Source organism: Balaenoptera physalus, assembly GCF_965194825.1.
Source record: "Balaenoptera physalus genome assembly, chromosome: 16".
Taxonomy (NCBI): domain Eukaryota; kingdom Metazoa; phylum Chordata; class Mammalia; order Artiodactyla; family Balaenopteridae; genus Balaenoptera; species Balaenoptera physalus.
The window spans coordinates 51,818,083-51,844,917 of NC_138898.1; the positions used below are offsets into that span (position 1 = coordinate 51,818,083).

The window sequence follows — 26,835 nt, forward strand, 5'->3', positions numbered from 1 at the left end:
CCTTGGGCCCAGAGCAAAGGGACACAGGCAGGAAGATCACCTCGTCCTTTATTCAAATCAATCGGCGAAGTCAGTCCGCGGAAACCCCTCCCCAGCCCCAGTTCTTCATCTGGAAGAAGCCAGACGGCAGGGGCAGCATCTCCCTCATTGGCTGGGGCAGTGACCCTGGGCCCAGGTCCTCAGTCTGGCTCCAGGTCCTGGGAGCTGGGTGTGGGCAGGGACTGGCCCTGCAGGCCCCTAGGATGTGGGACGTGGCCAGGTCCCCTGGGCATGGGGCATGCATCTCGGTCTAGGCAGGCATCCAGCTCCACCTACCAGCCCCGGTTTTCCTGCAAGTGGTGCTGGGGCAGCGCTGTCTTTGGAGGCCATGGGGCAGATGCCCTGTGAGTGGTTCCAGCTGGGCCCCGGGGTGCTCCAATACAGCAGCCACAGGAGGCCCGACAGCAGGGCCACAGCAAGTGGCAGATACCCCAGGTGGGCTGGTGGGCTGCCTGTAGGTGGAACATGGAAGGAGCACCCTTCAGTCCAGCTGGGAGCCCCCAGGCTGTCCTGCATCCCCCAGGCCTGGGCGGCCCCTGCGCCGAGCTCAGGGCTCACACCATCCCTGTGGGTGGGGAAGAGCAGTGAGGACCCCCATGTACAGCTGCTCTTCTGGGCCCCAACAGGAACCTCAAAGCTTCCCCACTCTCCACTTTCTGCTGCTCAGCAGATTTTGGAGGAGGTGTCCTTCACTAACTCAGCAGGCAATGCAGGGTGAAGCCGGTGTCACCCAGATGTCACCCAAGGAGGCCGATGGAAAGAGTAGGCCAACGCTGAATGAGATTGGGTGCAAGACAAGAAGCTAGTAGCAGTCAGGGGAGGGGGGGCACACAGGGCAGAGGGGGGATGGCCAGCTGGAGTGGGGAGGGTGGGTGCAGGCATACCTGAGCTGGGGTCAGTGCTCCAAGGCCAGTCTGAGGTGGGGACTAGATGGGGCATCCAGGGTGTGGTGTTGGGGGTCCCAGTGGTCGAGTGGGTGAGGCCGGTGGGGCCGGTTGGGTCCGTGTCCAGGCCCAGCTCGCCCAGGGCTGACTGATTGAGGCTGCGGAGCCAGGAGCTGATGGTGGGGTGGCTGTGAGCCTTCTGCAGGTCCCCCACGTTCTGGCCCAGCAGCGTCGTCACGTTGCCCACGCTCAGGCTCCGCGAGGGGAGCGAGGGGTCGTGGGCGGGGTCAATGCTTGGCCGGAGAGCAGGGGTGAGACCCGGCAGAACACACCTGGATAAGTGACCTGGGGCCCACACTGCCTGCACATCTCCGACTTTGGGGTGGGTGTTGGGGCCTGCAGACCGTAACCTAGGCATCCTCGGCTAGGCCAGCCCTGCCCCACCCCATGACGGGTAGCCCCCGGGCCCACCTGCAGCACTCGGGGGTTCAGATTGGTGAAAGTGTCAATGTCCACGTAGACGGTAGCCTGGGCCAGGTGCCGTAGCTCCTCCACGGGGGTACCGCCTAGGGGCGGGGCAGCGGTGAGGAGCGGGGTTTCCGGGGCGGGGCTTCCGGGAGGCGTGCCCTACGCAGGACGAGGTCTCACCGAGGTGGGGGTGCGTGAAGCTGTAGTAGGCGTGTGCGGTTCTGGCGCTGCCGAAGGCTTCTCGGGCCTTGTCGCAGAGCACGTTCTTGCGGCTCTGAGGGCAGGAGGTGATGTCCAGGGCTCCGGCCAGACTGGGTGGGGGGTGAGGCTGATGGGCAGGCCAGAGGCCCCTCCTCCTCTGGACGCTGGGCCTGGCTCCCTCTTTCTGAACCACAGCTTTCCTCTTGCTCTCCGTGCTAGGTTCAGTAGTGTCTCCTCCAAGTTCACGTCCACTCAGAACCTCAGAATGTGAGCTTATCTGGAAATAGGGTCTTTCCTAATTGTAGCTGTAATCAGATTAAGACGTGGTCATACTGATTTAGGATGGGCCTTAAATCTAACGACTGGTGTCATAAGAAGAAGGAAACTTGGACACAGACACAGTGGGAAGCCAGCTGTGACAGAGGCAGAGATGGGGGTGACGCAGCCCCGAAGCTAGAAGAGGCAGGAAGGAGCCTCCCCTACAGGTTTCAGAGGGAGCCCAGCCCTGCTGACACCTTAATTTCAGACTTCTGGCTTCCAGACTGTGAGAGGACACATTTCTGTTGTTTTTAGCCACTCTGTTTGTAATCCTTTGTTACGGAGGCCATAGAAAAGAAGCTAATCACCTACAATGGCCTGGCCTGGCCTGGACCCCCACCGGATCCTTCCTCGGCCAAGGAGTGGAGGTGGCTCCGAGGCGTGGGGGGTGGGTTGCTGGGTGGGCTCACCAAAACTCCAAGGGCCGGATGGCCTGGATCTGGCGGGGGCTCATCCAACAGATGTGGGAGCCCCCGATGGCCAGAAGCAGGGCACTGGTGATGGTGCCGTTGTGGTCCAGGAACTTCTGCAGGATGGCCTGCGGGCAGGGTTGGGGTCTACAAGGCCAGGGTCAGTGGGGTCCCCCGCCCACCCCCACCCCCGCCCTCACCTCTGTGTTGTTCTCCAGGGCCCCGTCTGGGGCCAGCAGGGCCACGACCGTGTCCTTGGACGTGATGTGCCACTGGCCAATCTCTGCGCGGGAGTAGAGGTAGGCCAGCGAGGGGATGAGCTGCAGCTGCTCCTCGGGGACGCTGCCTGGGTAGACCTGCAGTGGGAGGCAGGTGGTGGTCAGGCCACACGGCCGGCCCGCCACCCACCTCCCACTGCCAGTCGCTGGCGCACCTGAGCCAGCTTGGCCTTGACGACTTGCTGGCACTGGGCGGGCAGTGGGTGCTGCAGCAGGGGGTCCAGGTTGGCCCTGAGCACAAGGCTGCCCAGGCAGGACTCGAGCTGCACGCAGTCGTAGCGCACCAGGAAGAGGTCGTCGTGCAGCATGGCCGCAGTGATGTCGCCACGGATGAAGGGTCTCCCTGTGGCAAGGTGGAGTGCGGGTGTTGAGGACCCAGCTGGTCAGCACTGCTGCTGACTTTGGGCCCCACCTCACTCCTAACCTTGACCCTTCCCAAGCTTGACTCCTAGCTAAAAACTTGGCCTGGACCAGACTGACTCAACCCTGACCTTGGTCTCAACTCCCAGTCCAGCCCCACCAGACTCTGACCACTCCCCCCAACCTGGACAGAGACCCTGGGCCAAGCTCAGGAGGTCCAGGCAGAGGATGCCATGCCTCTGTTGACCCCACTCCGGGATGAGGAGCCCGAGCAGGGGGAGATGCGAAAGCCCCAGGCCATGGTGGCCACACTGACCTGTGTCCCGCTTGGGCCGTGAGGGTACCAACTTGGCCTTGACCTCGAGGAAGCCAGTGCCGAAGCGCTTGGTATCACGCTGGCTGAGCTGCCCTGCCCAGCACGTGGCCACTATGCTGCCAAAGAAGTCCAGGCCCATGGCCTGGTGGGCGGGCCTGGAGAGTCCACACCCTGGGGAGGGCAACCAGGGCTACCTGTTCCCTCCTTCCTCCCCACAGACAGAAGCTCTGTGATGGGGAGCGACTGGGGACAGCACTTGGGCATCAGAGTGGCTGCTGGCCGACCATCAGGCCTGGGCAGGCTGGTGGAAGGTTGGCTGGATCCCCACCTGCCCCGGGGCGCTGCCCTACCTCCTGCACCTGCATCCACAGGCTGGGGCTGATGTAGGTGGCTAGGGGTCCCAGAGCCTGCAGCCCCTCCAGGTTCCAGGAGCCAGGGGGCCTGGTGTGCGAAGGGGGCTCTGTGTTGGGCCCTGAGCAGCACCCAGACCCCTCAGACCACCTGCCCTCCCTGAGTGCCGTTCCCAGGGCCTGCCCAGCAGAGACTCTCCCACCCCAGGCCTCTGGGCACCCCAAACCCATACCCCATAGGCTGCAGTGTCAGAGTGGGGTGGGAGCTGGGTCAGAGGTTAGACGTCAGTAGGGCTGTGGACATCGATCCCCAGGCTGCCTCCTCTATCAGCTGGAGGAGGGGAGGCCTGGGCAGAAGGCATGGGCCCCCACTCACCCGAGCCTGGTCCTGCCGCTGGCCGGCAGCCTGTTGAGGGCGGCCTGCTGGGTGGCCATCAGCTGGGGACAGCGCTGCAGGTTCTGCAGCACATGGGGGTCTGCAGCCATGATGCTGGACGCATCCATGTCACACACCAGGACCCCAAGGAGCAGCAGGTCGGAGGTGCTGAGGCTCGGGCGGGGCCCTCCCTGCAGGACAGCAGGTCAGCATGAGCCTGGTCCCACTGCCCGTCACCCGTCCTGTCCTGGCCCGGCCGGCCCACGGTGCCTACCAGGCAGGCTAGGGCCCTGTGCCGCAGGGTGGCCCTCTGGTCGGGCAGGTTGGCCAGCAGCCCTGTGTTGCCCTGGGTGGCGCGGCAGACAAAGGCCTGGCAGTCGGCTTCCTTCACCTGTGTCAGGCTGTGGGAAGGTTGGGGGGCTGTCAGGAGGGGGGCCAACTGGGGGGCCTCTGAGTGACTGAGGTGTCCCTGGGGAGCACGCTCAGGCCACGCGGCTGGGCGCTGGGCGGGGAGGGGCACTCACTCGTAGAAGAGCAGCAGGTTGGTGGGGTGGAGCTCAAAGTCGCCCTGCAGGCCTTGCTGTGCGGCCTGGTTGGCCAGACAGCTGAGCTGGGGAGGGCAGGCAGCGTGTCACTTCCTTGCCCGGCCGGGGGCTCGCCCAGCCCCTTTCCTTCTGCCCGTCTTAGTGTCCCCCACCTACCTCTCATCCCCCGTCCCCACGTCCACCCGTCCCCTCCTTCTGCCTGCTGGCTCTCTGTCCCTGGACTTCATGTTTTCCTCTTCCTGCCTCAACCTCCACATGAGAACCGGCCTCAGAACGGGTCAAACCCAGCCTGAGAGCCCCCTCCCCTCCGGCATCAGGCCCTTGCCCACCCCAGCCCCCACTGCACCACATTGGCTCACTGAGGGTCTGCTTATCCAATGCACCCCTGCCTGGACGTTTTGTCCCACTTACTTGGCCTACTTTGGGGTTGTTTCAGATTTATTACTAATTTTATATTAATTTTATAATAAGACAAAATAATAGCTTTCCTTCTTTCCTTCCTTTTATTAAACTCAGGGACTGGTGACGCTTGGGTCAGCTGTGGGTCCAGGTGGGCTCAGCTGGCCCCTCTCACAGCCCAGGTGGAGGAGAGGCCAGCAGGCTGGAAGACCCCTCGTCCTCGGGGAGCCCGGAGGATCGGCCACAGGTGCCAGATGGAGGCCAGGTAGGCAAGCCCTCACCAAACCAAGAACAAGAGGCAGGGGTCTGTGGGTGATTGGTGAGAAGTCCTGGAAACAGTCCAAAGTGGGCCACACTGGAACATCACCCAGGGGAGGGAGAAGCCCACCTCAGAGGCTGACTTACTGTCCGTCGGGTGACCGGAGAGGCGCATCTTGTGTCGGCTTAGAGACAATCAGTACAGCTCTCCAGCACAGGGCCCTTGTGCTCAGGAGAGCTACTCCGTGTCCTGGCACCACATTCCTGGCCCTTGCTGCCTGGGTCCTCTGCCAGGGATGCCTCCCTTCCTGCCCGTCCCCGGGGCCCTTCTCCAGGGAGTCTGCCCTTACCCTCGACACCCAGGCAGTCTCAGCAGGGGCCGCCGCTGACCTGCCAGGCTCCGAGGAGGACATGCTGCGTCTCCATCCTCCTGATCAGAGCGGCAAGCTGGTCCCGGGACAGCTGACTGGCCAGCTGGCACCAGAAGCCTTGCAGGAGGGAGGTGTTGGCACTGGGCAGAAAGGAGACAGACAGTGAGGGACAGAGGGAGTAGGGGCCCCAGACTGCAGCATTTGGGGTGGAGGTCAGACTCCTCAACACAGGGTGGGGGTGAGAGACACAGGAGGTGTGGACAGCAAGGCTCTGGCTGCCAGCATATGCACACCACACATTTCCCCCGAGGGTGCCCTGTTGGTGCTGGGCTCTGTGCTATGAGCCGGGCTTAAAAGTGGCCCCTGTCCAGACTCAGGATCTGGTTGAGGCCCAGTTCCAGAGCTTGGGGCTCTGAGGTCCCAGCGATGGCTGAGGTTTTGAAGGGCACCTGTTGGGTGACTGCAGCCAGGCCTTCCTTGTGATGTGAATCTAGTAAGATCTGTGCACAGGAGAGGGTCAGGCCTCATGAGACCTTAGCCTGGGCCCAGCTGGTCCATCTTGGCCTCCAGCCCTGCCTGATCAGTCAACTGATTGATCAATTGATTGATGGCAGATCAGTGGCCTCCAACCCCCACCAGGACAGAGTCTCAGTTTGGGACCTGAGAGGGCAGCAAAGCTTGGGGCGGAAAGAAGAAAGCTGAGAGGCCTCAGGACAAGAAGTGATTGTTGGGAGTTCCCTGGAAGTCCAGTGGTTAAGACTCCGTGCTTCCAATGCAAGGGGTGTGGGTTTGATCCCTGGTCGGGGAACTAAGATCCCACATGCCGCATGACGCGGCATCCCCCAGAAAAAAAAAAAGTGATTGTCTGCCGGGCCGAGGAGGGGGGACCTGGGCCCCAGCCAGCCGCGATGGCCTGGGGTCCTGTCCCAGCCATGTGGGTGTGACTCTGATGAAGGACACCAGCTGCCCTGAGCCATCTCCAGTGAGTGACCTGGGCAGGCAGGGCCAGGCCCCCCATATCGGAGCCGGGAATCAGAGTCCTGCCCCGGCCATGCCTGGGCCGTCAAATGCAGACCCTGGAAATGGTCCCTCCTCACCCCCACCCAGGCCTGCCAAGGAATCTGCTGCGGAAACTTGATTGTGACTCCGAACCTGCACTCACCTGGCCCACAGGTTGGCCCTGCTGACATCCAGTCCTCCCTGGGTGGCACCCTCGGCCTGGGGATGAGAGCAGTGGGCAGTGAGTGACAGCAGGAAGGCGAGGCCCAGGCTCACCAGGGCACCTGGAACAGAACAGGCCATAAGCATCTGTGTGGGAGCGTCCAGTGTGGGTCTCCCCAGGGCTCCCTGTGTCCCGGGTGGGCCTGTGACAGCCCCAATGCAGAGTCCTTGGGAGCTCCACGGTGCTGGTCACCTGTGTGCCAGCCTGGGTCTGAGCGTGCTGTGTGATCAGGTGAACATGTGTGGCAGTGTGTCTACCTGTATACACAACTGTCTGATGCTGTATGCCCGTGCCCCTAATGGTATGTACAGGGGTGGTGGTGTATACGTAAGTGTGGTGGGGTGTACATGTGTGGGATGGCATGCGTGACTACACAGTAGACCTGTGTGCCTGCTGGTGTGGCAGTGTATACACTCATGTGACGACGTGTTCGCATGTGTAGCTGGTGGCATGTGACTGTGTGGAAGCATGTGCACACCTATGTGATGGCCTGTGTGCATGCCTACCAGTGTCCACATGTGTGCACCTCCTCCCTCCACCCCCTGTGGCTCTGTCTTCACAGTCTGAGCCCTGAAAGCCCTGAGCAGAGGGACAGGGGTCAGCTACCACCTTCTCCTGCTCCTCGGTTGCTCAGTCCCTTCTAGCCATGGCCCCCCTTGTCCCTGCCTTGTCCCCAACAGGACCCCCATCCACAGTGCCCCATCTGTGCCACCCCCTTCCCTTCCCAGACCCCCAGTAGAGGCTCAGGAGGAAAGAGGGTGATCCTGCCACCCTGAGGAGCTGGCCATGGGAGCTGCCCCCCAAGAGGGGGAGGGACAGTCATCTCACCTGCTCTGGGGCCCATGGCTGTGCAGTGCCCACTGGTCATCCTGGCAGGAAGGCACCAGGGTCAGAGGCAGCGGGTCCGGGTCAAGCTGGAGAGGAGACAGGAGGTGGTGAGGCCGGGGCAGGGTACAGAGGGGAGGTCGCCACCCAGGGTCACACAGGACAGGTGCCATGCAGGGCAGGTGACCCCAAACCTTGGGCTGCAGCCGTGTCTCTTCGTCTTTCAGGAGGGCACAACCCACAAGCAATGTGTCTCTGGAACAAAAGGGAGCGGCAGAGGGGGAGCCAGGCCAAATCCCGGCTTTCTTATCGCAGGTCAGGGCTCAGGGGATCCACAGCTGGGCTGCCGTGTCTCCAGTGGACAGCTCTCTCAACAGCTCGGGGATGGGGGTGGGAGGTGGTCCCAGTGAGTCCCTGCAGCAGCTGGGGTGAGAGGCCTGCTGGCCCCCAACCTGCCCTGGTGCAGCCCCAGCTTCACCCCCACACCAGGCGGCCCAGGCAGCCCCCTTCCCTTCTCAGGGCCTCGGATGCCCAGTGAGGCCTGGCCCCGGGCACAACCCATGCTGCAGCCTGCTGGCAGCCCTGGCCATGGTGGAGACCGAAACTGAGGCCTGGGGAGGGGGTTGCGCCAGGGAGCCTGGTCCACACTGCTGGCTCCTGGACCACGGCCTTGCATGGGCTGCTGGCTTGGGGCACCTGTGGGCCTCCGGACTCTGCATGGCCCAGGAGGAAGATGGGGAAGTAACCGCCCCAAGTGGGGGCCAAGACGGAGGCTCAGAGGGGCTGAGCTACCTGCCCAGGGCCGCACAGAGGCCAGACTCACAGCTGGGGCCCTGTGCGTCCAGTTGTTCGTGGCTCACGTCCCTCCCCCGCCCCTCACCTGAGCACCAAGAACTCTGTCTGTCCTAGAAGGAGGCTGCTCCAGGTCCAGGCGGCAGATATCAGAAGCGGGGATATTGTAGACGTGGCGCCAGGAGCTCCAGACACCAGTGGTCCCACCCTGCTCTGTGTCAGTCCCTGCAACTAAGCTTCGGGGCGCAGGGGTGGTGCAGGGTGGGGGCACCACGGTCTCCGCTCACCTCCATGCCTCGCTCAGCACCCTGCCCTGCCGGCCACCCACTCCTGCAGTGACGCCTGCCAGGCAGACGCGTAGGGGAGGGGCTGGGGCTATACCAGGTGATGCTGCCTTGTCAGCCCCTGGGGGCCCCAAGAGCAGGGGGCACCTGCTCCCCAGCCTCACAGGAGCGGGAGGCTTAGCTCACAGTTGGCGGCTGCCCAGCACACACCCCTCCCCTGGGGGGCCTGGCTCAGCCATGACCTTGCCCTGAGGGTCGCACTTGCGTTTGTACATGTGCACACCTGCACTTGCCATGTGTGCTGGCATCCGTGTGTGAGCACACATGCACGTCCGTGTGCACCCGGGAGCACACACATCTATGTGCACACGTGCATGTGGTTCATGTGTCCCCTGCAGGGATCTTAGGCACATGTGGCCCCACTGTGGGGCCTGGGTTGAGTGACGTGTGGCGTGTTTCTGTACTATGGATACTGGAGCAGAGCCGGCCATGCATGTCCACACATGTGTGCACTGTGGGGCAGGAAGGGTGTGCAGGCAGCCTCAATGGGAGAGCTGTGCCTGCCACACATGTGGCCCTGGTGCCCAGCACCCTGGGGCCCAGGACGGGGATGGCTCCACAGGGCAGGTCTCCAAGGCAGAGCAGGAGGTGTGGCTGCGGGAGGGTTGAGAATGAAGGTGCCCACAGACACTTCTTCCCCAGATGAGGTGGGGCGGGCTGGGTGCCCCAGGCTGGCCCTTGGCCCCAGTTTTCACCACATCTGCCCTTGCTTGGCAGGGCCAAGAGGGCTCTGGGGCCTTGAGCCCCCATGACATGGGTTCAGCCACTGAACAACTACCACCTGCATCAAGGGCCACACGTGCCCATCGAGCCAGCCCCGCAGACAAGCAGAGGTGCTGACCCTGGGGGACCGACAGCTGGAGGGACCAGCCGAGGATCGCTCCCCGGCCCCTGGATAGGCCCCATGGGAGTCCAGCCGCAGCATCTAGAGCTGAAGGGCACCCAGAGCTTGTGGTGACAGCCCCTCTCCCCTGAAAACTGTCCAGTGACTCCTTGTCCAGCTGGCCCAGGATGGGCTTCCAAGGGCCCCTTGGCCACCAGGAAGGCCAGCTCAGCTCCATCTGGCAGGGTGTGTGGCAGTGAGGCCAGTGACCCCCAGGGTCTGGAGGGCGGGCGGGGTCCAGGGGGCGGGTCCCACTGGAGGGGGGCAGGCTCACCCTGGGCTCTAGCACTGACCCCCTGAGGCTGGCTGGTCAGCTCTGGAGCGCTCGGTTTTGGCTGAGGGCTTGCTGGAGCTCTGGATGCTGAGGGGGTCTGTGGGGGTGGGATGTCACTTGGTGGTGGGGTCTCCACCCACCCCAGGGTCCAGGCCTGGCTGGAGGACACTCCCCATAGGCCAGTGAGTGCAGGAGGCCAGATGCTGGCTGCCCCATTTGGGTTTGACCTCTAGGGAAGCCCCAGGCCCCGGGTGGACAAATGACCACAGCAACAGAGCAAGTGCTGGGCTGTAGAGAGTCACACCCGTCCCCATCTCTGTCCCGTACTGCTCGTGGAATCTGGCCCCCGCCAGCAGCACAGCACAATGCTCGCTGTACACACGAGGAGACTGAGGCCCACGCTGGCTGACGGCTTGTCCCTGTCCACACAGAGTGAGCAGGGGCAGGATTGGGCCCTGCGGCTGGGTTGGGCACTTGGGTGTGCTCCTGACCTGCCGACATTGTGCCCCCTGGAGCGTGACCGCTCATGGGCTGCCCCACAGTAGGCTGTGGGGGGCAGATGGACTGGGGGGACCTCATGTCCTGGGGCCAACAGGAGAGGCAGCATACCTGTAGGGAGCAAGGTCGGGATCTGTGGCCCTGGGGGTTCTCAGAGGGGCTGACAGGGCTCTTTAGGGGGAGGAGCCAGGCTGTGGGGAGAGGGGAAATATACGTGCAACATCCCCGGGGCAGCTCCTACCCATGGGCCTCTGTCGCCCTTTCATCCTGCCTTCCCTCCCTCCTTTCTGCCTGTCGCCTGTCTGTCTGTCCGGTCTACGCGTCTTCCTGTCTGTCTTGTCGCTTGCTCTGCAGGCTCAGCCCATGGGCCCTGAGCCAGGCTGTCATGCCCAGGTCAGTGCTCTGCGGCGGGTCACACCTGCCCTCCGCTCTACCCCAGGCCCCTCCTCAGCCAACTGGTCCTACCCTGCAGACCGTCAGTCAGGGTCGTCCCAAGGCCCCAACCTGGCTGACCTCCTCAGGCCATTTGGCAGTAAGCAGGGGCTGGAGCCCCAGGGCCACGTGGTGGCAGTGGCTGTGTGCTCCCGTCCCTGTGGCCGGGGTCGGGGGTGGGGGCCCTGGAGGCTGGGTCCTGGCCCAGCCGAGACTCCTGGCTACAGAAGGGTGGGGATGGGGGTGACCCTTGGCCCCCTGGCCTCACCAGCAGCTTCCTGGGACCTGAGTTGGGGGGGACAGCGGTGATGCCAGCCGGCCGAAGAAAAACGATTCTCTCTGTCCTGGCATGAGAAACGCCCTCCCAAGTTCAGGACCTGTGCCCCAGGGAGGGCCCCAACATGTGGCCAGTCGCTGGGGCACAGGGAGGAAGACCTGGCCACCCTTTGTGGTGTTGTGGGGTAGCCCTGCCTGAGCTGGGTGGAGAGGGGCCCCTGGGGGCACCTGGAAGGAAGGGCTGTCAGGGTGGTCCTGGCTCGGCCACAGCCCCTGTAGGTCCAGACCCTCTGGCAGGTGCCAGCAGTTGGGAAGCAACTGGGTGTGTCCATGGGAAATGGAACTTCCAAAGGTCACCGCAGTCTCAAGAGGATAGGGCTATGAGGGGCCGGGGTCAGCAGTGACCCCGTGTGGCAACAGCAGGCATGACGGCGGCTGAGCACCGCCCAGAGGCGTAGGGGGTGGGGCCATGAGGAGGGGGCGTGGGGAGAGGCGGGAAGCCTGCACAAGGTGGGCTCACGGCCCTGAGTCCTTTGGGGACCATTCCTTCATTCTCTACACACACTCACTGAGCAGGGTCTGTGGGCCGGGCCGCGCTGGGGGTGAGGGGCTGATGCTCCGCAGGGACCTAAGGAGGAGACAGTGGTGAAATGCCGAGAAGGGGGCGAAACAGGTAAGAGTTGATGGCAGAGGAGGGCATTAGGGTGGGGGGGTTAGATGGTGGCGGGGAGAGGAGGGCAGAGGGTGAAGGTAGTGGGAAGGAGGTGGAGCGGAGGGTGGTGGGGGGAGAGGTGGGGCAGTCCTCAGCAAGGAGGTGAGGTGCTGGGAGTGCCAGGAAGGCGATGCTCTCCCACCCCGCCCCCGTCTGATGAGAAAGGGTCATGCTGGGCACATCACAGTAGCCATCTCTCTGTCCGGGCTGCTGCCCTGTGGGCCCCTCAGATCCTGTTACAGATGAGGAGACGGGGGAGCAGAGGCTGGGACCTAGGTCTCTGCAGAGGCCCCATGCGGGGTGGGGGGGCTGCCTCTGGCTCCACCCAGGCTGACAGCTTGCTGTGGTTACAGGTGGGACGAGCCCAGGAGCCCCACAATAGGGCCTGTCTGCCTTGGCCGGCCGAGAGGAGGGGCCTGGCCTAGTTGGGCACAGGGACATGGTGTGTGACCTCAAACTGGCTGGAGGCCTAGGCGCCAGCCCTCCCGTGGCATTCTGAGGCGTTGGAGAGCCCCAAGGTTTGCACTGTGAGGGCAGCAGCTCTACGGAGAACCCTGGTGGGACCAGGTGGATGCTCTGATGTTTATGGCTGGGGGTCTGGGGGTCCTCCAGAGATGCAGCTGACCCAGCTCTGTCTCCTACTCAGAGCCCAGCCCCCACACCAGGGCTGCAGGGTGTTCACTGAGTGGGGGGCTGGCAGGTCAGCAGCTAGGATTATAAGGTCCGTCCTGGCTCCTGTTGGGGGCTAGGGCAAAGGTCTGTCCAGTGAAGGGATGGGGTGGGGGTGTGAGCCCCCCTGAAATCCCCACATCAGGCACATTCATGGTCACTTGCAAGGTCAGTCATTGAGCATTTATTCCCAGTTCTCAGAGCTCAGCTATGGCTGGGGAGGCGTGGCCGTGTTGTGGGCATGGAGGAGGCGGGGGCTGGCGGGCTGCCCTTGCTCCCAGGCTGAGGTCCTGCCTGGAAATTGCCAGGCAGGTGATGGAGGCAGCAGCCACAACTAGGGGCCTGGAAGACCCCATGGAGCAGCGCTCAGGGCAGGCCTGGAGGGATGGCACGTGAGGTGGGGGCTGAGGAGTGTGGCCCACACCCACCACCATGTGAGACACTCAGGTTGTGGGTGGAGGAGGCAGAGTATAGCAGAAGCAAAGGCACAAGGTCGGACGGGCCTAGCAAGGAGGGTTGAGGTCTGCAGATGGAGAACCCAGCCAGGCTGGGGTGATGGGCACAGAGGGTCCAAGCAAAGCAGCGTGGAGCAGGGTGCTCTGGGGTGTTGGCTGGGGGCCCAGGAGGAGCCCACCTCGAGGGTGGCCAGGTCCTGGCTCTGCCTCTTCCAGGGTGACCCCGATCAAGTCCACAAATAAGCTCTTGGGGTTGAGGCTCTAGAACCAGGGAGGCGCTCTGGGGCAGTTTGTGGGGGTTGGGGTGTTGGGAGGGAGGCCCACGTGGGTCCCACAGCCCAAGAGCTTCATCCTCTGGAATCACAGCTGCCTGGCTCCCCCTGCTGGCCCTGCCGGCCCCGCTCCAGGCCTGGCCATTGCAGGGATGGGTCCAGGACTGTGACCCGCAGCCCCCAACCCTTGGAGTCCCAGCCTGCCATCCCCACCCCAGCATGATGCTCTCAGTTGTCCGGCTCCAGCGTCCACTCCGACAGCCACTTCAGGCAGGAGGCCCGCTGTGCTTCTGTCTCAGGGAGCTTGGCAGGGGTCGGTGGGGGCCGGCCCGGCGCGGGCAGGGGCGTGGAGGGGCTGCAGGGCCTGGGGCCCCCTTCTGTGGGGTCAGGGTCTGTGGCAGCCCGCAGGACCTGGACGAGCTCGTCCAGTGGCTGCACCAGGGTGTGGGGGCTCCAGCAGGCATCGAGGGTGGGCACGAAGGGGTCGGGTGTGCAGGCCTCCACGCACTCGGTGCACGTGGGGATGCGCAGGTAGAAGGCGTGCAGCATCATGCGGAAGGGCTGGTCCTCCTGGCTCGAGGCCTGGCCATAGGTCTGGTCCCCCACGATGGGGTGGCCCAGGGCGCTGCAGTGCACGCGCAGCTGGTGCGTCCGTCCTTTGGGGAGGAGAGGGGGCCAGTCAGGCAGGGGCGCCACCCCATGCCCACCCCCTACCCATTCATGTCATGCTCAGCACCGTCCTTGAAGCCTCACGCAACCCCTGGGGGCAGCAGACCTCCCTGTTTCATGCCACAAAGACGTCAGAACTCAGAACAAAAGCGACTTCTGGGGTTGCCCCTGGTGAGGCCAGGGCGGTGCTCGATCAACTAGAGAACCCAGGCCAGAGCGACCTCGTACGGGGCAAGAGGCTGCAGGCTGTGAGGCTGAGTGTGGGGGAGGAGTCAGCCTGGCCAGCGATGCTGGGAGACCCCGGGCAGGTTCCTTTCCTGCGTGATGGGGACACTTCGGTGCCTTGTGCCAGGAGATGCCCGAGGCAGGACACCATCAGCAGACAGCAAGGAGACCTGGGCACGCGCCCTGGACACACCCGTGAGAGGCTGCAACAGCACTTTGGAGACAGGATCACCTGCATACAGTCCGTGTTCCAGGACCATCAGCTCAGTGAGGCTTGGTTTTGGGTTCTCACAGCCTGAGGGGAGCAAGGAAAGCCCAGAGAGTTGGCTGGGTCAGCTCCATGGCCGAGTCCACCCCAGCCCAGGTCGCCTGCTCGGGTTGCTCCAGCCTACTCAGGGTCCCCACTGGACGACTGTGCCCCTGGCCCCCACCCCCTGCCCTCCGTACCCTGTGTGCCCTCAATGCACATGGTGTGGGTCCGGCCTTCTGTGCTATTCTTGCCAATAGCATAGCTGATGGTCATTCGGCTCTCCTGGACGTGCCCCCGCACCTGCCAGGAAGGGGGTCACATGCCGCTCATGGGGTCACCCACCACTGCTGGGAAACCCACCTGACAGCCAGAGGCTACCAAAGTGGATTGAGAGTTGGAGTCTCCTGCTTCAAGGACCAGCCGGGCCTTACCAGAGCTAGATAAGCCTTGGTGACTTTCCGGTCCTTGAAGCACCTGTAGGCACTGCCTGCGGCTGCCTTGTTCAGGGCCACACAGAGTGCCCCGCTGGTGGAGAAGTCCAGTTGGTGGCAGAACCTGGCGTGGGGCAGAGGATCAGTGGTGGCTGGGCTGTGGGCCGCTTCCCACCGACGGAGGCTGCTGTGGGTACCTGAACCCGTAGCAGGTGTCAGGGTCGGCCAGCTCTGGGAAACGGTGCTGCAGCTGCTTCTGGAGGGTCAGCGTCTCCCACCAGGCCTTGCTGTCGATGCGCACATCCCAGTGCTTGTTCACCACCAGGAAGTCACGGCTCCGGTACACGACACACAGGTTCTCCACGCTGCCTGGCTCCATGGTGGCTGCAATGCAGGGCAAGTGCATGGAGCGGGGTCATGGGGTGCCCAGCCCACATCAGGGTCCTGCCCACCTGGCGTGGACACCCCTGCTCCCCAGGGCCCTGGGTCTGAAGCCACCGAGGCTGTGTCAGGCAAGCTTGCAGACCTACTGTGTGCCTGCACTCCCACCTCTGAGTCAAGTAGCAGGGATCTGGCCAATATCAGGGGAGCTAGTGTTGCCCTAGGCTCTGGCTGTGGGGCAGTCCTGCCAGACCCAGGACTGGGGAGCAGTCTTGCCCTCCAGCCCGCTCCCACGGACCCTTCCCGGACGGGCCACGGACGCGCGATAGGGGCCTTTTCCTGAGTGGGGTGGGGTGCAGGGCAGGGGATGGGGCTCTCCCTCTCCCACGTAGACGTCCCCTGCCCTGCCTCCCGCGTCTGATGGGCACAGGCGGAGAGGTGCCCGGCGGACTCCACTGCGAACACTTCCCGCGCCCCTGCCCACTCCGAGATCGACCTGCAGCTGAGATGCGCCGTCTGGGCCCCCGATGCTGCTGCCCGGCCCTGGCTCCTGCCCTCGCGTCTCCCTGCCTCGTGGCCCAGCGGCCCCGGAGCCGCCACTCGAACCACAGAGGTGCGCCTTGCCCGGCCCGGCCCCGGCGCTCAGTCCCGCCCACGTCCCGCCCACGGCGCGGACGGGCGGCCGTGCTGACCAATGGAGAGCGCCCGGGTCCCGCCGCTCCAGCTCCAACGTACAGACTCGGCCCCGCCCGGCCTGCGTGCGCAGCCACGCCCACGCCCCGCCCCTCCCGCTGACAAATGGCGAGCGCCCAGGTACGGCGGCCGTTGATTGGCGGCGCCGGGTCGCTTGGGGCTGGAGCTGCGCGCGGGAGGTTCGTAGCCGGCGGCGGGCGGCCATGGAGGACTACGAGCGGGAGCTGTACGGCGTCGAGGACGACTTCCACAGCCAGTTCGCGGCCGAGCTCGAGGTGCTGGCCGAGCTGGAAGGTAGGCGTGGGCACTGCCGTGGCCTCGGCCCCCGTAGCTCGACAGGGTCTGGCCCACCCGGGGATTCCAGGAGGGCTGCTCGGAGGGGAGGCGCGAAGGCCGGGAGGCAGCAAACCACTTTAGAGAGAGCAGTGCCCTGCAGCGCCGCCGATCTCGGGGGCTGTGACTGTGTGTGCAGACGAGCTGCCCTGGACGACTGCTGTGAGTTTTCTTTCCGCAGGGACAACCGCCATGTCACCTTCCAGGGACCCCTGGCCCACCGTGGGCCGGCCCCGCCTGACGTTCGAGGAGACCATTGCTGGAGGGAACGCTGCCACTCACTGCTCTCCAGGCGGACCTCCAAGGAACAACAAGGGCGGTGCCAGGAAGAGGCAGCTGGCCGCTGACATCCATGGGGACAGACCCCTGCCCCCTAGTATGTTTTCCGGGGGCCCAGAGCATAGGGGTGGGGTTCGAGGCTGGGGAAGGACCTCTGTTCCTTTCATGTGTCTCTCCAGCCCCCAAAGTCAAACGATCCAGGCTGGAAGCTGCCAGGAGACTGAACTTCAGGTCCGATGAGATGGAAGAGCTGCTGCCTCCTGACTCCCCCACTCAGGACATCACCCCCCCACCGAGTCCTGAGGTCCCTGCTGAGCTGTGGGGCAAGGGGTGTGTAGCTTGGGGTACAGGTATCTCAGTATCTTGGAAGGATCCGGTTTCTTCGACAAGGTCTTGAGGCCTGGGGACTTGTGGGCCTGTGGGAGGGCTGGGTAGCCAGCGGTGGATCCAGGTCCCTTCCCCAAGAATCCCCAAGATGGTCATGGTCCCTTCCCAGGCCCTTGGACACCGGGGCTGATGTGGGTCTCACTAGGGCCTCGCCAGCTGCCCGCAATCCTGTCCTGAGGCGTCCCCCTGTCTTGGAGGACTACATCAATGTGACCTCTACGGGCGGCGACCGGGCCTTTCTGGTGCTTCGGGCTGACCCAGTGGGCACTGGGGTCCAGGTGGGTGCTGTGCAGACATGAGCAGGGGCCTGGACATCACATTCCCCACCCTGACCCTGGGAACTCCTCTAGAGGTCCATCTGGCCTCTAGTCTTCCACTCGGGAGAGCCATCTTTCTCCTTCACTTTCCTTCTCTTTCTCTTCTTTTTTCTTTTCCTCCTCCCTTTTTTTACTTTTTTTCACTTTTTCTTCTTTTCTCCACCTTAGATCTGCTGCCATTCCAATGATCCCTTGGGGTCCCTGGTGAGAAGGGGCTCCTCGTGGCCCATTGATGCTAGGGAATGCCACCTAGGTCCCTGAGCACTGTTGGGAGGCGGGCTGTAGAAATCCCATAACCTAGAGGAGAATGACTGATGCCCTCCCTTACCTGCAGAGCCCTCTTCTTGACATCCGCTGGCGTGGCCGTGGCCAGCTGGACCTGCTGGGCGTGTCCTTTGCCTCCCTGAAGGAGAAGATCGACAGCGAGGTAGGGTCTGCTGGGGTTTGCTGGGAAGGGAGAGGTAGCTCTGGGGTGACTGGCTGGCTGAGCCATCCTGATTCCAACCCCATTGTCTGCACAGCGGCGGCAGCAACTGCTGGAAGAGGCCCAGCGGCTCTCGGACACACTGTGCAGGTGACACAGTGGGCCCCTCCACCTCTGAGGTCCTCACCGGTCCTTGGACTGCTGACCACCAGCATGTATTCTGGGGGGTGTGATCTCTGCATGGGGTTAAGGCCCAGTGGCTCAGGACACAATGCTCTCCAGTCTTAGGTCAGAGGAAGTGGAGGAGGGGCCCCAGCCCTCGGGGGCCCCTGAGGAGGAGCCGGCTGACAGCCAAGATGCCTCCCAGCATTGCCTCTGGGTGGATGAGTTCGCACCCCAACGCTATACGGAGCTGCTCAGTGACGATGTGAGGTCCTGTTTTCGCTTAAGTGAAGTGTCACTGGCTTCTTTGTTGTCTGAGAGAAAAGAACTTAGGGCCTAGCAGGTCTTCATTTTGCCAGCCCACAGAGGTGTCAGGATTTAGAGGAGGAATTTGAACTGAGGCCAGTATAGGGCCTTTCACTGGTCATCACTTGTCTTTCAGCCTTAGCATCCCTGTGTGTGTCTCTGGGTTCATGACAGTAGAGTAACATGAGGGGCAGGCACTAGGAGTCCTTGGTGCTGGTGGCCGCCCCCCCAGGCCGGGCCTCTCTTCCTGCAGTTCACCAACCGCTGCCTCCTCAAGTGGCTGAAGCTGTGGGACTTGGTGGTGTTTGGCCGAGAGCGGCCCACCCGGAAGCCCAGACCTAGTGTGGAACCGGCCCGTGGTGGCAAGGAGGCCACAGCCTCCAGCAAGTGGAAAAGCCACGGACAGGTGCTAGAGGAGATGCTGGAGGCTGAGCTGGATCCAAGCGGGCGGCCCCGGCAGAAGGTGAGCCCACCTGGCTGTGGGCTGTTCTCTGGATGGCTGGCACCTTTGCAGCCTCTGGGGGCCATGAGGCACATTTACTGCCCTCGAGGCTGTAGGTGGGATGATGTCAGGGTCTTGGTGAGGAGTGTCAGCAGCGTGAGCTGGGATTTGAGTCCTTTTTTCTAATGACTTAGATAAGACTAGCACTCCTTGCAGGGCCCTGCACCTCCCTACAGTGATTACGCTGGACTCTGGGTTGGTTATGGGTGTTAGTCACATCAGTAACAGCTGTGTCTTTGTCAGGTCCAAACGTCACTTGCTTCATGCAAGGCTTTATTCTCGCTCTGCACGATCAGCAGGCAGGGGCTTGTTCTCCTTTGGTGACTGGCTGGGGCAGGGCAGGAGAACATCTCTTAGCACCGAGCTTCATGGGATAGGATTTTCAGTCTCTGGCGGTTGGGCCAGGGTCTCCCAGAGTCCGTGAGGTGGTGTGGGTTACATTGCGTTTTCTCCTGCCTCGGCTGCAGGTGGCGCTGCTGTGTGGGCCCCCAGGGCTGGGCAAGACCACTCTGGCCCACGTGATTGCGCGGCATGCTGGGTACTCTGTGGTGGAGATGAACGCGAGGTGAGTTGGGGGAGGGCCAGGTCTCCCTTTGTCCTGATGTGTCTGGTTGAGCCTAGGATACAACCCTGAAAGTCTGGGGGTGGTGGACTGTGGAATTGTCCATCCTCAGGGCTCACTGGGATTTGGCCGCAGTGTCATGGGGTGGCTTTGTGTAGCATCCGTGAGTTGTACATGTGGTGGCTCTGCCCTGGGAGATTGTCCTGCTGGGGACGCTGGCTGCTGCCCTGGCTGAGGCCATGGCTGCCCTGACAGCCCCTCCCTGGCCTCTTGGTTCCAGTGATGACCGCAGCCCTGAGGCCTTCCGAACGCGCATCGAGGCAGCCACGCAGATGGAGTCGGTGTTGGGCACTGGTGGGAGGCCCAACTGCCTGGTTATCGATGAGATCGACGGGGCCCCCACGGTGGGCCTCCTGGGTGTGCTGCAGCCGGGTGGGCAGGCAGTGGGGGCTGTGACTCACCGCCGTCTGCATGTCCCCCCAGGCCGCCATCAATGTTCTTCTGAGCGTCTTGGACCGCCAGGGCCCACAGGAGGCAGATCCAGGGGGCCCCGCTGTGCCCACGGGCAGGGGGCGGCGGCGCCGGGCGGAAGGGGGGATCCTGATGAGGCCCATCATCTGCATCTGCAATGACCAGTGAGTGGGGCGGGGCGGGGTCTCCGCTGGGTGGGCGTGCCCCACGCCTGCTGGGCTGTGGCACGCACCCTGGCTCCCCTGGCCAGGTGGGCTTGCTGTGCAAACCGCTCATCCCACAGGTTCGCGCCCTCCCTTCGGCAGCTGAAGCAGCAGGCGCTCCTGCTCCACTTCCCGCCCACGCTGCCCTCCAGGCTCACGCAGCGGCTCCAGGAGGTCCGTGAGGGCTGCCTTCCCTCTGCTGTCAGGCCCCCGGCCTCCCAGCTGGTCCCAGGATATGGGGTGGAGGTGCTGGGACAGTTTGGTCTTTGGTGGTGGGTGGTTCCAAGCAGCGACCGAGGTCCTTCCCCAGGGATTTTCGGCCTTTGCTTCCCATAGGACAGGAGCTGACCTCTGTTTCTAGGGAGGAGGTGGCTTCAGGGTGGGGGTCGGGGGGACACTCACACTCTCACTTCCCTGCAGATCTCCCTGCGGCGGGGCATGCGGGCTGACCCTGGCGCGCTGGCGGCCCTCTGCGAGAAGACAGACAACGACATCCGCGCCTGCATCAATGCCCTGCAGGTGGGCAGGTGGCCGTGGAGGGGGTGGGGCAGGGGCAGCCAGCACTCCCTCCTCTCCGCACCACCGCCGTGTCCAGTTTCTACACGGGTGGGGGTCAGCCACCCTCACCGCCCCACCCCCCAACCCCATGTCCAGTTCCTGCATGGGCGGGGCCAGCGGGAGCTGAGCATTCAGGCTGTGCAGACCACACGCATTGGCCTCAAGGACCAGCGCAAGGGGCTCTTCTCCGTGTGGCAGGAGGTCTTCCAGCTGCCCCAGGCCCAGAGGTAGGTAGGCCAGCCCCGGTCTGGACGTCCACAGTACCCTAGCCCTGGGATGCCAGCCAGCTCTGCCTTTGCTGATGGGGTGTGAGGCTGCCCGGCCCTGGGGGCTGTTTGGCTCTGCCTCGGCCTCCCTCACTGTCCCTTCTCGGGGACCTCAGGGTATCGTAAACGTACACAAGCTGGTGCCACCGGGAGGGATAGGGTGGGCAGGGCTGGGTCCAGGGTGATGGGGCAGGGGCTCCACTCCAGCCTCAGGGCCCTCTCTGCAGGCGCCGCGTGGGTCAGGACCCAACCCTGCCCACCCACACACTCCTGCTCGGTGATGGGCACATGGGCTCAGGGCCCCTCGCTGCCAAGGTGCCCCTGACCGCGGCCTCTCAGCGGTTCTACCACATCTTGCATGTGGCCGCTTCTGCGGGTGAGCACGAGAAGGTGGTCCAGGTAACCATGCTCTACCTCAAACTTTTGCGGGGGGCTGGGGGGCAGGAGGCCAGCATCTGGCAGTGTTTCTCATCCCCAGACAGTGAGTGGGACACGCTGCGGGCGGGAGGGCGGCGAGTGGACATGGGGCATCAGGAGGCTTCTGAGAAGGGGTGGGAGCAGGGACAGGCTGGGAGGAAGGACTGACCCTGGCAGGAGGGGGATGGCCAGCATGGGGTCGTATGATGGGGTCACTCTGGCTGCTCTCGGGGAACTATCTGAAGGGCCCCGGCAGTAGCTGGGAGGGGCTGGATTCTGGATGTGAGCTGTGGGAACAGGGACGTGGGTGCACGTGGGGTAGAGAGCAGGTGGTGGCTGCCCCCCATCCCCTGGGAAGCCTGGTGTAAGTTGTCTCCCTGGCTAAGCAGCTTTGGATTAGCAGCTGGGGATACTTGCAAATCTGGAAATCCACTGTGTGGAGGGCAGTGTGGTGGCTGGAGGGGAGGGATTCCCACATGGAACAAGAGTGGGGGCTCTGTGCCCTTGATTCTGGTGAACAGAACTTCCTTTAGGGAGGGGTTGGAGGCTTCTTTCTCACATGTCTCAGGGTCTTGGTCAAACCAGAGTTGGGGTGGCAGGGTGGGCCTTTCTGGCCACCCCCGTCCCCAGGGCCCTGTGGCTACTTGCTGGTGTTTGCAGCTGTGCCTGAGACCCTGGGCCATGCAGGCAGGTGGGAGGGGAAGGGTCCCACTGGGTGGTGCTTGTGCTGTGGGTTGGAGGGGCATGAGGCTGGAGGGGCTCAGGAAACTGGCCTGCCCACCTGCCCGCAGGGCCTGTTCGACAACTTCTTGCGGCTGAGGCTGCGGGACTCCAGCTTGGCGGCAGTGTGCATAGCCCTTGACTGGCTGGCCTTCGACGACCTGCTGGGCCGGGCCGCCCACCACGGCCAGAGCTTCCAGCTGCTGCGCTACCTGCCCTTCCTGCCCCCGGCCTTCCACCTGCTCTTTGCTTCCAGCCACGTGCCGAGGATCACCTTTCCCAGCAGCCAGCAGGAGGTGCGCCCCACGCCCTGCCCATACCCAGGGTCTAACCCCGGGCCCCTGGGTGACTTGGTCCTCGTCCGCCCTCCACCCCAGGCCCAGAATCGGATGAGCCGGACACACAACCTGATCCAGACGCTGGTGTCGGGCATCACGCCAGCCACCCGCAGCCGGGCTGCACCGCAGGCGCTCATCCTGGACACCCTCTGCTTGCTCCTGGACATCCTCGCACCCAAGCTGCGCCCCGTGAGTGCCTTGCCTGGAAGGGCTGTGGCTCCTGGTGGGGGCAGGCCCCTGGCCATGCTTAGCACCCCTGCCTGCTGCCCACCGGCCCACAGGTGAGCACGCAGCTGTACAGCTCCCGAGAGAAACAGCAGCTGGCCAGCCTCGTGGGCACCATGCTCGCCTATAGCCTCACCTACTGCCAGGAGCGCACGCCCGACGGGCAGTATGTCTACAGGCTGGAGCCGTGAGTCTGTGCAGCGCCTGGGGGCAGGAGGCTGGGGGGCTGGGCTCCAAGTGCCATGGTGATTGCTCGGCGTGAGTCTAAATGCATGGCTTTGGAAGTGTGAGTCTTTCCCCATTGGAGGGTGGGGGAGTCAGTTCTAGCTCATTCCTTGCCCAGATGTGACTGTGAGGTGGGCACAGCCCTGGGACCTGAGGTTTACTGCAGAGTCTCTCAGTGCCCCCGGGAGCTACCCCCAGAGGGCCCTTGAGCTCCCCAGGGCCCCGTTTCTCTGTCCTGAGAGGGTCGTGGGGATGGAGGACCGGCAGCAGTGGTGTCCACATGCAGATCCTTGAGGCAGTAATGATGCTGGTTCCCAAGCACTCAGCCCCAGACCTGAATCCAGGCCATGCCACGTTGTGTCAGTTCCTCCCTTGCAGCCCTCTTCAAGCCCACATACAGTTGGGGAAACAGGCTCAGAGTGGGTAACACCCCTGCTGCCACAGAGCTGGGTGCAGCAGGGACAGGACTGGACCCCGTCCTGCATTGTTGCATTCTGGCAGTTGGGGTCGGTGCTAGTAAGTAGCTCCTGCCCCGTCTCTGCTGACTGAGTGCCCTGGTGTCCTGCCCTGCCCTGCTCACCCCGAGAGCAGGAACGTGGAGGATGTCTGCCGCTTTCCCGAGCTGCCCACCCGCAAGCCCCTCACCTACCAGGCCAAGCAGCTCATTGCCCGCGAGATTGAAGTGGAGAAGATGCGGCGGGTGGAGGCCTTGGCCCGGGCTAGGGTTGGCCCCCAGGTGAGCCCACCCCGGTCTCTGGGCAGAGCAGGGCCCTCAGAGTGGACACCGTCCCTGGTATGGTCCTGCCCAGTCAGCTCTCACTGTATGTGACTTCCTGTAGGTGGACGGGGGTCCCCTGGGGGGCACTGGGGAGAAAGGGGCGCAGCCATCTGCCCCATGCAGCCACGAGCAGCGGCTGGAGTGCATCCTGAAGAGAGCTGCCCTGGAGGAGCAGGTGTGGTAACCCTAACCCTAATGGGGGGATGGGGCTAGGTGGCCAGAGGGTGGGGCCAGGTGGGCCTGGGTGGGCGACCTTGGAGTGCTATGGTTCTAAGTCCTGGAGGTCCAGCTCCCTGCTGTTCAGCATGATGGTTCCACCTGGCTTCAGTTTCTCATCTGGGCAGGATGCTGGCACCTCCTGCCCTGGACCTGACCTTTGCAGGGAGCAGGTGACTGTGAGGGTGGTGAAGGGTGAAGGGAACACTTGCAGAGAGGGTCAGCGTTGGGGTGAGGGTAGGGGGCCATTGCCCAGAGGTGCCACGAGACCTCTCCTCCCTGGGAGATGGCCTCTGGGCCCTCCCCCCAGGTAGGGGACTGTCTGCTGTGGGTCAGCCCCCGTGAACCTGACCAGCCTATCTCCTTTAGCCTGAGAGGGACTTCTTCGGTCGTGTTGTTGTCAAGAGAGCGGCAGCCCCGAGCACAGGTGTGTGGGGAGGTGGGGGCAGTTGAGGGACTGGGGTCAGGGTCGGGTGGAGGAACGACTGTGTGGCCCCTGCAGAGCACGCAGCCCCTGAGACTGACACGGCCGAGCAGCGCATGGGCACTGCGGTGGGCAGGAGCGACGTCTGGTTCCGCTTCAAGGAGGGCGTCTCCAACGCCGTGCGGCGCAGCCTGTACATCAGGGACCTGCTGTAGCCTGGGCCACGCCAAGCCCCCAGGATCCATGCTGCCACCCTGGGCTGTGCTAGATACTCTGACGCACACTTGACGTCCCCAGGATCTATGCTGGACACCGTGGGGGCCATGCTGGACCCCCCCCCACCCCCCCGTCCATGCTGGACACTCTGGGGTTGTGCCAGACACCCTGGATCCACACCGGACACCCTGAAGCCACACCAGACGTCCCCAGATACACACTGGGTGCCTGGGTGTTGCTTTTTCTCTCCTAGAAAATGTACAAAAGCATGTACCTCCTTGAAAACTCTTTATAAAAGTCACACTTTTACAGAGTTGTCCTCTTCACAGGGAGGCGTGAGTCTGGGGTGTGGGGGCCTCACAGGATGGCACACTTGCCCTTCTCCACCCACGGGTTGTTCTTCATCAGGTCGGGGTTCAGGAAGGGGTCCTTGGGGATCCCGTCCTCGATCCACTTGAGGAGCCTGTGGGTGGGGAGGGTGGGGTGAGCACGAGGGCACCTGCCCTCCCTCAGAAGTGCTGCCTGATGGCAGTGTGTGAGGGTGTGGTCTTGGCTCATACAAATGAGCACAGAGCAGGGAAATGAGATGCAAATCATGGCTGGCCTTGGGTGGGGTGTGGCCGGGGCTCCATGGGGTCCTTGGGACTCACTCAGGGATAGTCTTGGATGACATCTCCCTCTTGAAGGCCAGCTGGTACTTGAGGCTCTCGACCTCTTTCTTCATCTGGGGCACGTCCCACTCCTCCATGGCATCCGGGGCTTCGGAAGTGGCCAGCCTGGGGCTAGAAGGTATGGGAGGAATCAACAGAGCCAGGGGGCTGCCAGCCTACGATCACCCTCCAGATGCTCCCTCCCCACTGGTGAGCCACCTCCCACCCCCCCAACAAAGGGAGGGAGGGAGCCCCACCCTATCACACTGACACCAGCTCACTGCCTGGGGAGGTCCCCACAGCCCATGCCACTCACCAGGGTACAGGGCTGGAGCTGAGGCCCCACTAATGAGGCCCCACGTGCCTGCCCCCCACCTCCCATGGGGCTAATTAACTGCAGAGAAAACTTTCCACCCCTACCCACCAGCAAAGCCTCACCAGGGCTGGGCCTCTGGGTTGGAGAAGGTGGGGTAATGTCCCCGTGCTGGGGGATAGCAGAACAGGACAGGTCCCCTGACCCTCCACCTGCAAGACCCACTTTCCACTCCCGGTAGCAGAAGCCTATCGTGTCAGGGGTGGGACCCTGACACACACACCCATACCCATACCCACACGTGCCTCCCCCTGCTGTGCATGGGCAGTCCCACCCCGAGGGCAGGTTAATCCAGGGGCCAGGAGGGTGAGGCTGCTATTTGCATCTCTGGCCAGGGGGCTGGGGGCAAGTGCTGGGGATTTTGGGGTCCCAGGCTGAGCAGCTGGTCCAGGACTTGGAACCCCTGCAGCCTTCCACTGCCCAGTGTCTCCTCTGACCTGCCAACAAGCCCCTGGCCCCGTCTCTGAGGGTGGGCCCGCCTGTCACAGCCACAGTTTCAGACCTCTCAGGAGACCCGGCCAGCTGCGGTCAAGTGAGGGCAGGTCACTCCTTGTCTCCCCTGCTGCAGCCCACTCAAGGGGTCCAGGGAGCCCCTTGCTGTCCCCCATCCCCTGCCCTCATCACTGAGGCTGGGAGCCAGAGAACCGACTTCCTTGACCCGGGAAATGTGGGCAGGTCCTGCCAGGAGTGTGACCTTGCCTGCCTCAGGCCGTGGAGGGAGCTCCTGGGAGGGTCGGCCAGGAGCGAGGGTGAGAGCCGGGGGAGTAGGGGGGCTTCTCAGGGGCAGCCAGGGGGGTGAGCAGGGGCTCCCTCCTAGAGACCCCGAGTTCCAGCACCCCACCCGGCGGCTCAGGTTCTCAGAGAGTCACGTGGGCGGGGGCCTCCCAGGCTGGGGGCGGTGGCAGCCGGGTCCGCAGCCCCCTCCCCCTCCTCTGCCAGCCCTACCTGCGCGCAGCCGCCGCAGCCGCAGCCGCCGCCGCCCGCCCTGCGCGCCCCCGGCCTCGGCGCACGGCGCTGGCTCGGCAGGCACTGCGGGCGGCGCGCACGGCGCACGGACGCAGCTCCCCAAGCAGCCAGCCCACGGACGGAGGGGTCCTCTCCACCGGTCAGGCCAGCCCGTTGAGACACGCAGGGCGGCTGCCCTCGCCCGAAGACGGACAGGCAAGGGCGCCTCGGGGGTTAGGGTGGTCCAGGTCAGCCCAATGGGACCTGGGCAAGCCCCAGAGCCCCAGGCCTCGGTTTCCTGCTCAGCACAAGGGGCCAGTTCACCAGACCTACCTTGGACGGTGACCGCTAGGGCAAAGACGACAAGGGCCAAGTGATGGTGAGGGCGAAGTGATGGACGAGTGAGCCGGGCACACAGGCGGGCAGAGCCCAGGCAGGTGCCCCGCCCACTCCTGCCACCTGGGCCAGGCCCTGGCACCGCCCCCACTCTCTGCCCTCCCTCCTCAGGGCTGGGTTGACCCCGGGGATCTGGCTTCATCAGGCACACTCTGCCAGCCCCTGGGGGTGGCAGATGCATCTGGGAGCAGTGTGGGGTCAGCTCTGGCCCTGGGTGACGTGTCCTCCCACTGGGCTGGATGGGCTCCTGGGCTGTCACGTTGTGC

At 63.9% G+C, this 26,835-nt stretch overlaps 4 protein-coding genes and 1 long non-coding RNA gene across 15 annotated transcripts; 2 read left to right on the forward strand and 3 right to left on the reverse strand.

The window, feature by feature from the left end:
• Positions 1-31: 31 nt before the first annotated feature.
• LOC309645955 (mesothelin-like protein) lies at positions 32-13,561 on the reverse strand. The gene is given in 16 exon segments (XM_082431809.1): positions 32-491; positions 924-1,179; positions 1,395-1,551; positions 1,553-1,702; positions 2,321-2,448; positions 2,521-2,676; positions 2,754-2,937; positions 3,271-3,416; positions 3,625-3,715; positions 4,001-4,191; positions 4,275-4,401; positions 4,525-4,610; positions 5,593-5,713; positions 6,736-6,856; positions 7,624-7,709; positions 13,441-13,561. Coding segments are annotated over 15 exon segments (2,208 nt in total). The 5' UTR covers positions 7,664-7,709; positions 13,441-13,561; the 3' UTR covers positions 32-237.
• Positions 1,807-5,134, forward strand: LOC309645957. The gene is made up of 4 exons (XR_014255144.1): positions 1,807-2,278; positions 2,539-2,619; positions 4,141-4,205; positions 5,062-5,134. It is a non-coding gene; the product is annotated as an uncharacterized lncRNA (long non-coding RNA).
• On the reverse strand, positions 12,669-15,815 carry RPUSD1 (RNA pseudouridine synthase domain containing 1). Of its 4 annotated transcripts, none has more exons than XM_082431801.1 (6): positions 15,680-15,815; positions 15,000-15,186; positions 14,803-14,926; positions 14,569-14,671; positions 14,354-14,416; positions 12,669-13,883 (listed from the first exon to the last, which is right to left on the reverse strand). In XM_082431801.1, the coding sequence occupies exons 2-6, from the start codon at positions 15,179-15,181 to the stop codon at positions 13,456-13,458; spliced, it is 900 nt and encodes a 299-aa protein (XP_082287927.1). In that variant the 5' UTR covers positions 15,182-15,186; positions 15,680-15,815; the 3' UTR covers positions 12,669-13,455. The 4 variants fall into 4 exon arrangements, with proteins under 4 accessions (XP_082287927.1, XP_082287926.1, XP_082287928.1 ...); XM_082431800.1 differs by having other exon boundaries at positions 14,315-14,416; XM_082431802.1 differs by lacking the exon at positions 14,354-14,416.
• Positions 15,682-24,514, forward strand: CHTF18 (chromosome transmission fidelity factor 18; the record flags this gene model as incomplete). 7 transcript variants are annotated; one of them, XM_082431786.1, is made up of 22 exons in its annotated part: positions 15,682-16,170; positions 16,391-16,585; positions 16,668-16,818; positions 16,985-17,153; positions 17,527-17,634; positions 17,723-17,766; positions 17,899-18,043; positions 18,338-18,547; positions 19,054-19,151; positions 19,429-19,552; positions 19,632-19,783; positions 19,903-19,996; positions 20,243-20,341; positions 20,477-20,607; positions 20,874-21,045; positions 21,855-22,079; positions 22,161-22,310; positions 22,403-22,533; positions 23,163-23,307; positions 23,411-23,524; positions 23,935-23,992; positions 24,068-24,514. In XM_082431786.1, the coding sequence occupies 22 exons, from the start codon at positions 15,711-15,713 to the stop codon at positions 24,202-24,204; spliced, it is 3,312 nt and encodes a 1,103-aa protein (XP_082287912.1). In that variant the 3' UTR covers positions 24,205-24,514. The 7 variants fall into 7 exon arrangements, with proteins under 7 accessions (XP_082287912.1, XP_082287913.1, XP_082287908.1 ...); XM_082431787.1 differs by having other exon boundaries at positions 17,527-17,619; positions 17,714-17,766; XM_082431782.1 differs by having other exon boundaries at positions 21,855-22,310.
• On the reverse strand, positions 24,477-26,612 carry GNG13 (G protein subunit gamma 13). Of its 2 annotated transcripts, none has more exons than XM_082431807.1 (3): positions 26,507-26,612; positions 24,856-24,987; positions 24,477-24,668 (listed from the first exon to the last, which is right to left on the reverse strand). In XM_082431807.1, the coding sequence occupies exons 2-3, from the start codon at positions 24,951-24,953 to the stop codon at positions 24,563-24,565; spliced, it is 204 nt and encodes a 67-aa protein (XP_082287933.1). In that variant the 5' UTR covers positions 24,954-24,987; positions 26,507-26,612; the 3' UTR covers positions 24,477-24,562. The 2 variants fall into 2 exon arrangements, with proteins under 2 accessions (XP_082287933.1, XP_082287934.1); XM_082431808.1 differs by lacking the exon at positions 26,507-26,612 and adding an exon at positions 26,174-26,480.
• Positions 26,613-26,835: the final 223 nt, after the last annotated feature.

Excerpts from the sequence above, each read along its gene's own strand:
- RPUSD1 (XM_082431799.1), bottom strand. The coding sequence starts at position 15,208 with ATGCACTTGCCCTGCATTGCAGCCACCATGGAGCCAGGCAGCGTGGAG. Across the intron at positions 14,927-14,999 it reads GACACCTGCTACGGGTTCAG|GTTCTGCCACCAACTGGACT; the intron begins GTACCCACAGCA and ends GCCCCACGCCAG. Across the intron at positions 14,417-14,568 it reads GTGCATTGAGGGCACACAGG|GCTGTGAGAACCCAAAACCA; the intron begins GTACGGAGGGCA and ends TGCTCCCCTCAG.
- GNG13 (XM_082431807.1), bottom strand. The coding sequence starts at position 24,953 with ATGGAGGAGTGGGACGTGCCCCAGATGAAGAAAGAGGTCGAGAGCCTC. Across the intron at positions 24,669-24,855 it reads TCATCCAAGACTATCCCTGA|GCTCCTCAAGTGGATCGAGG; the intron begins GTGAGTCCCAAG and ends CCCCACCCACAG.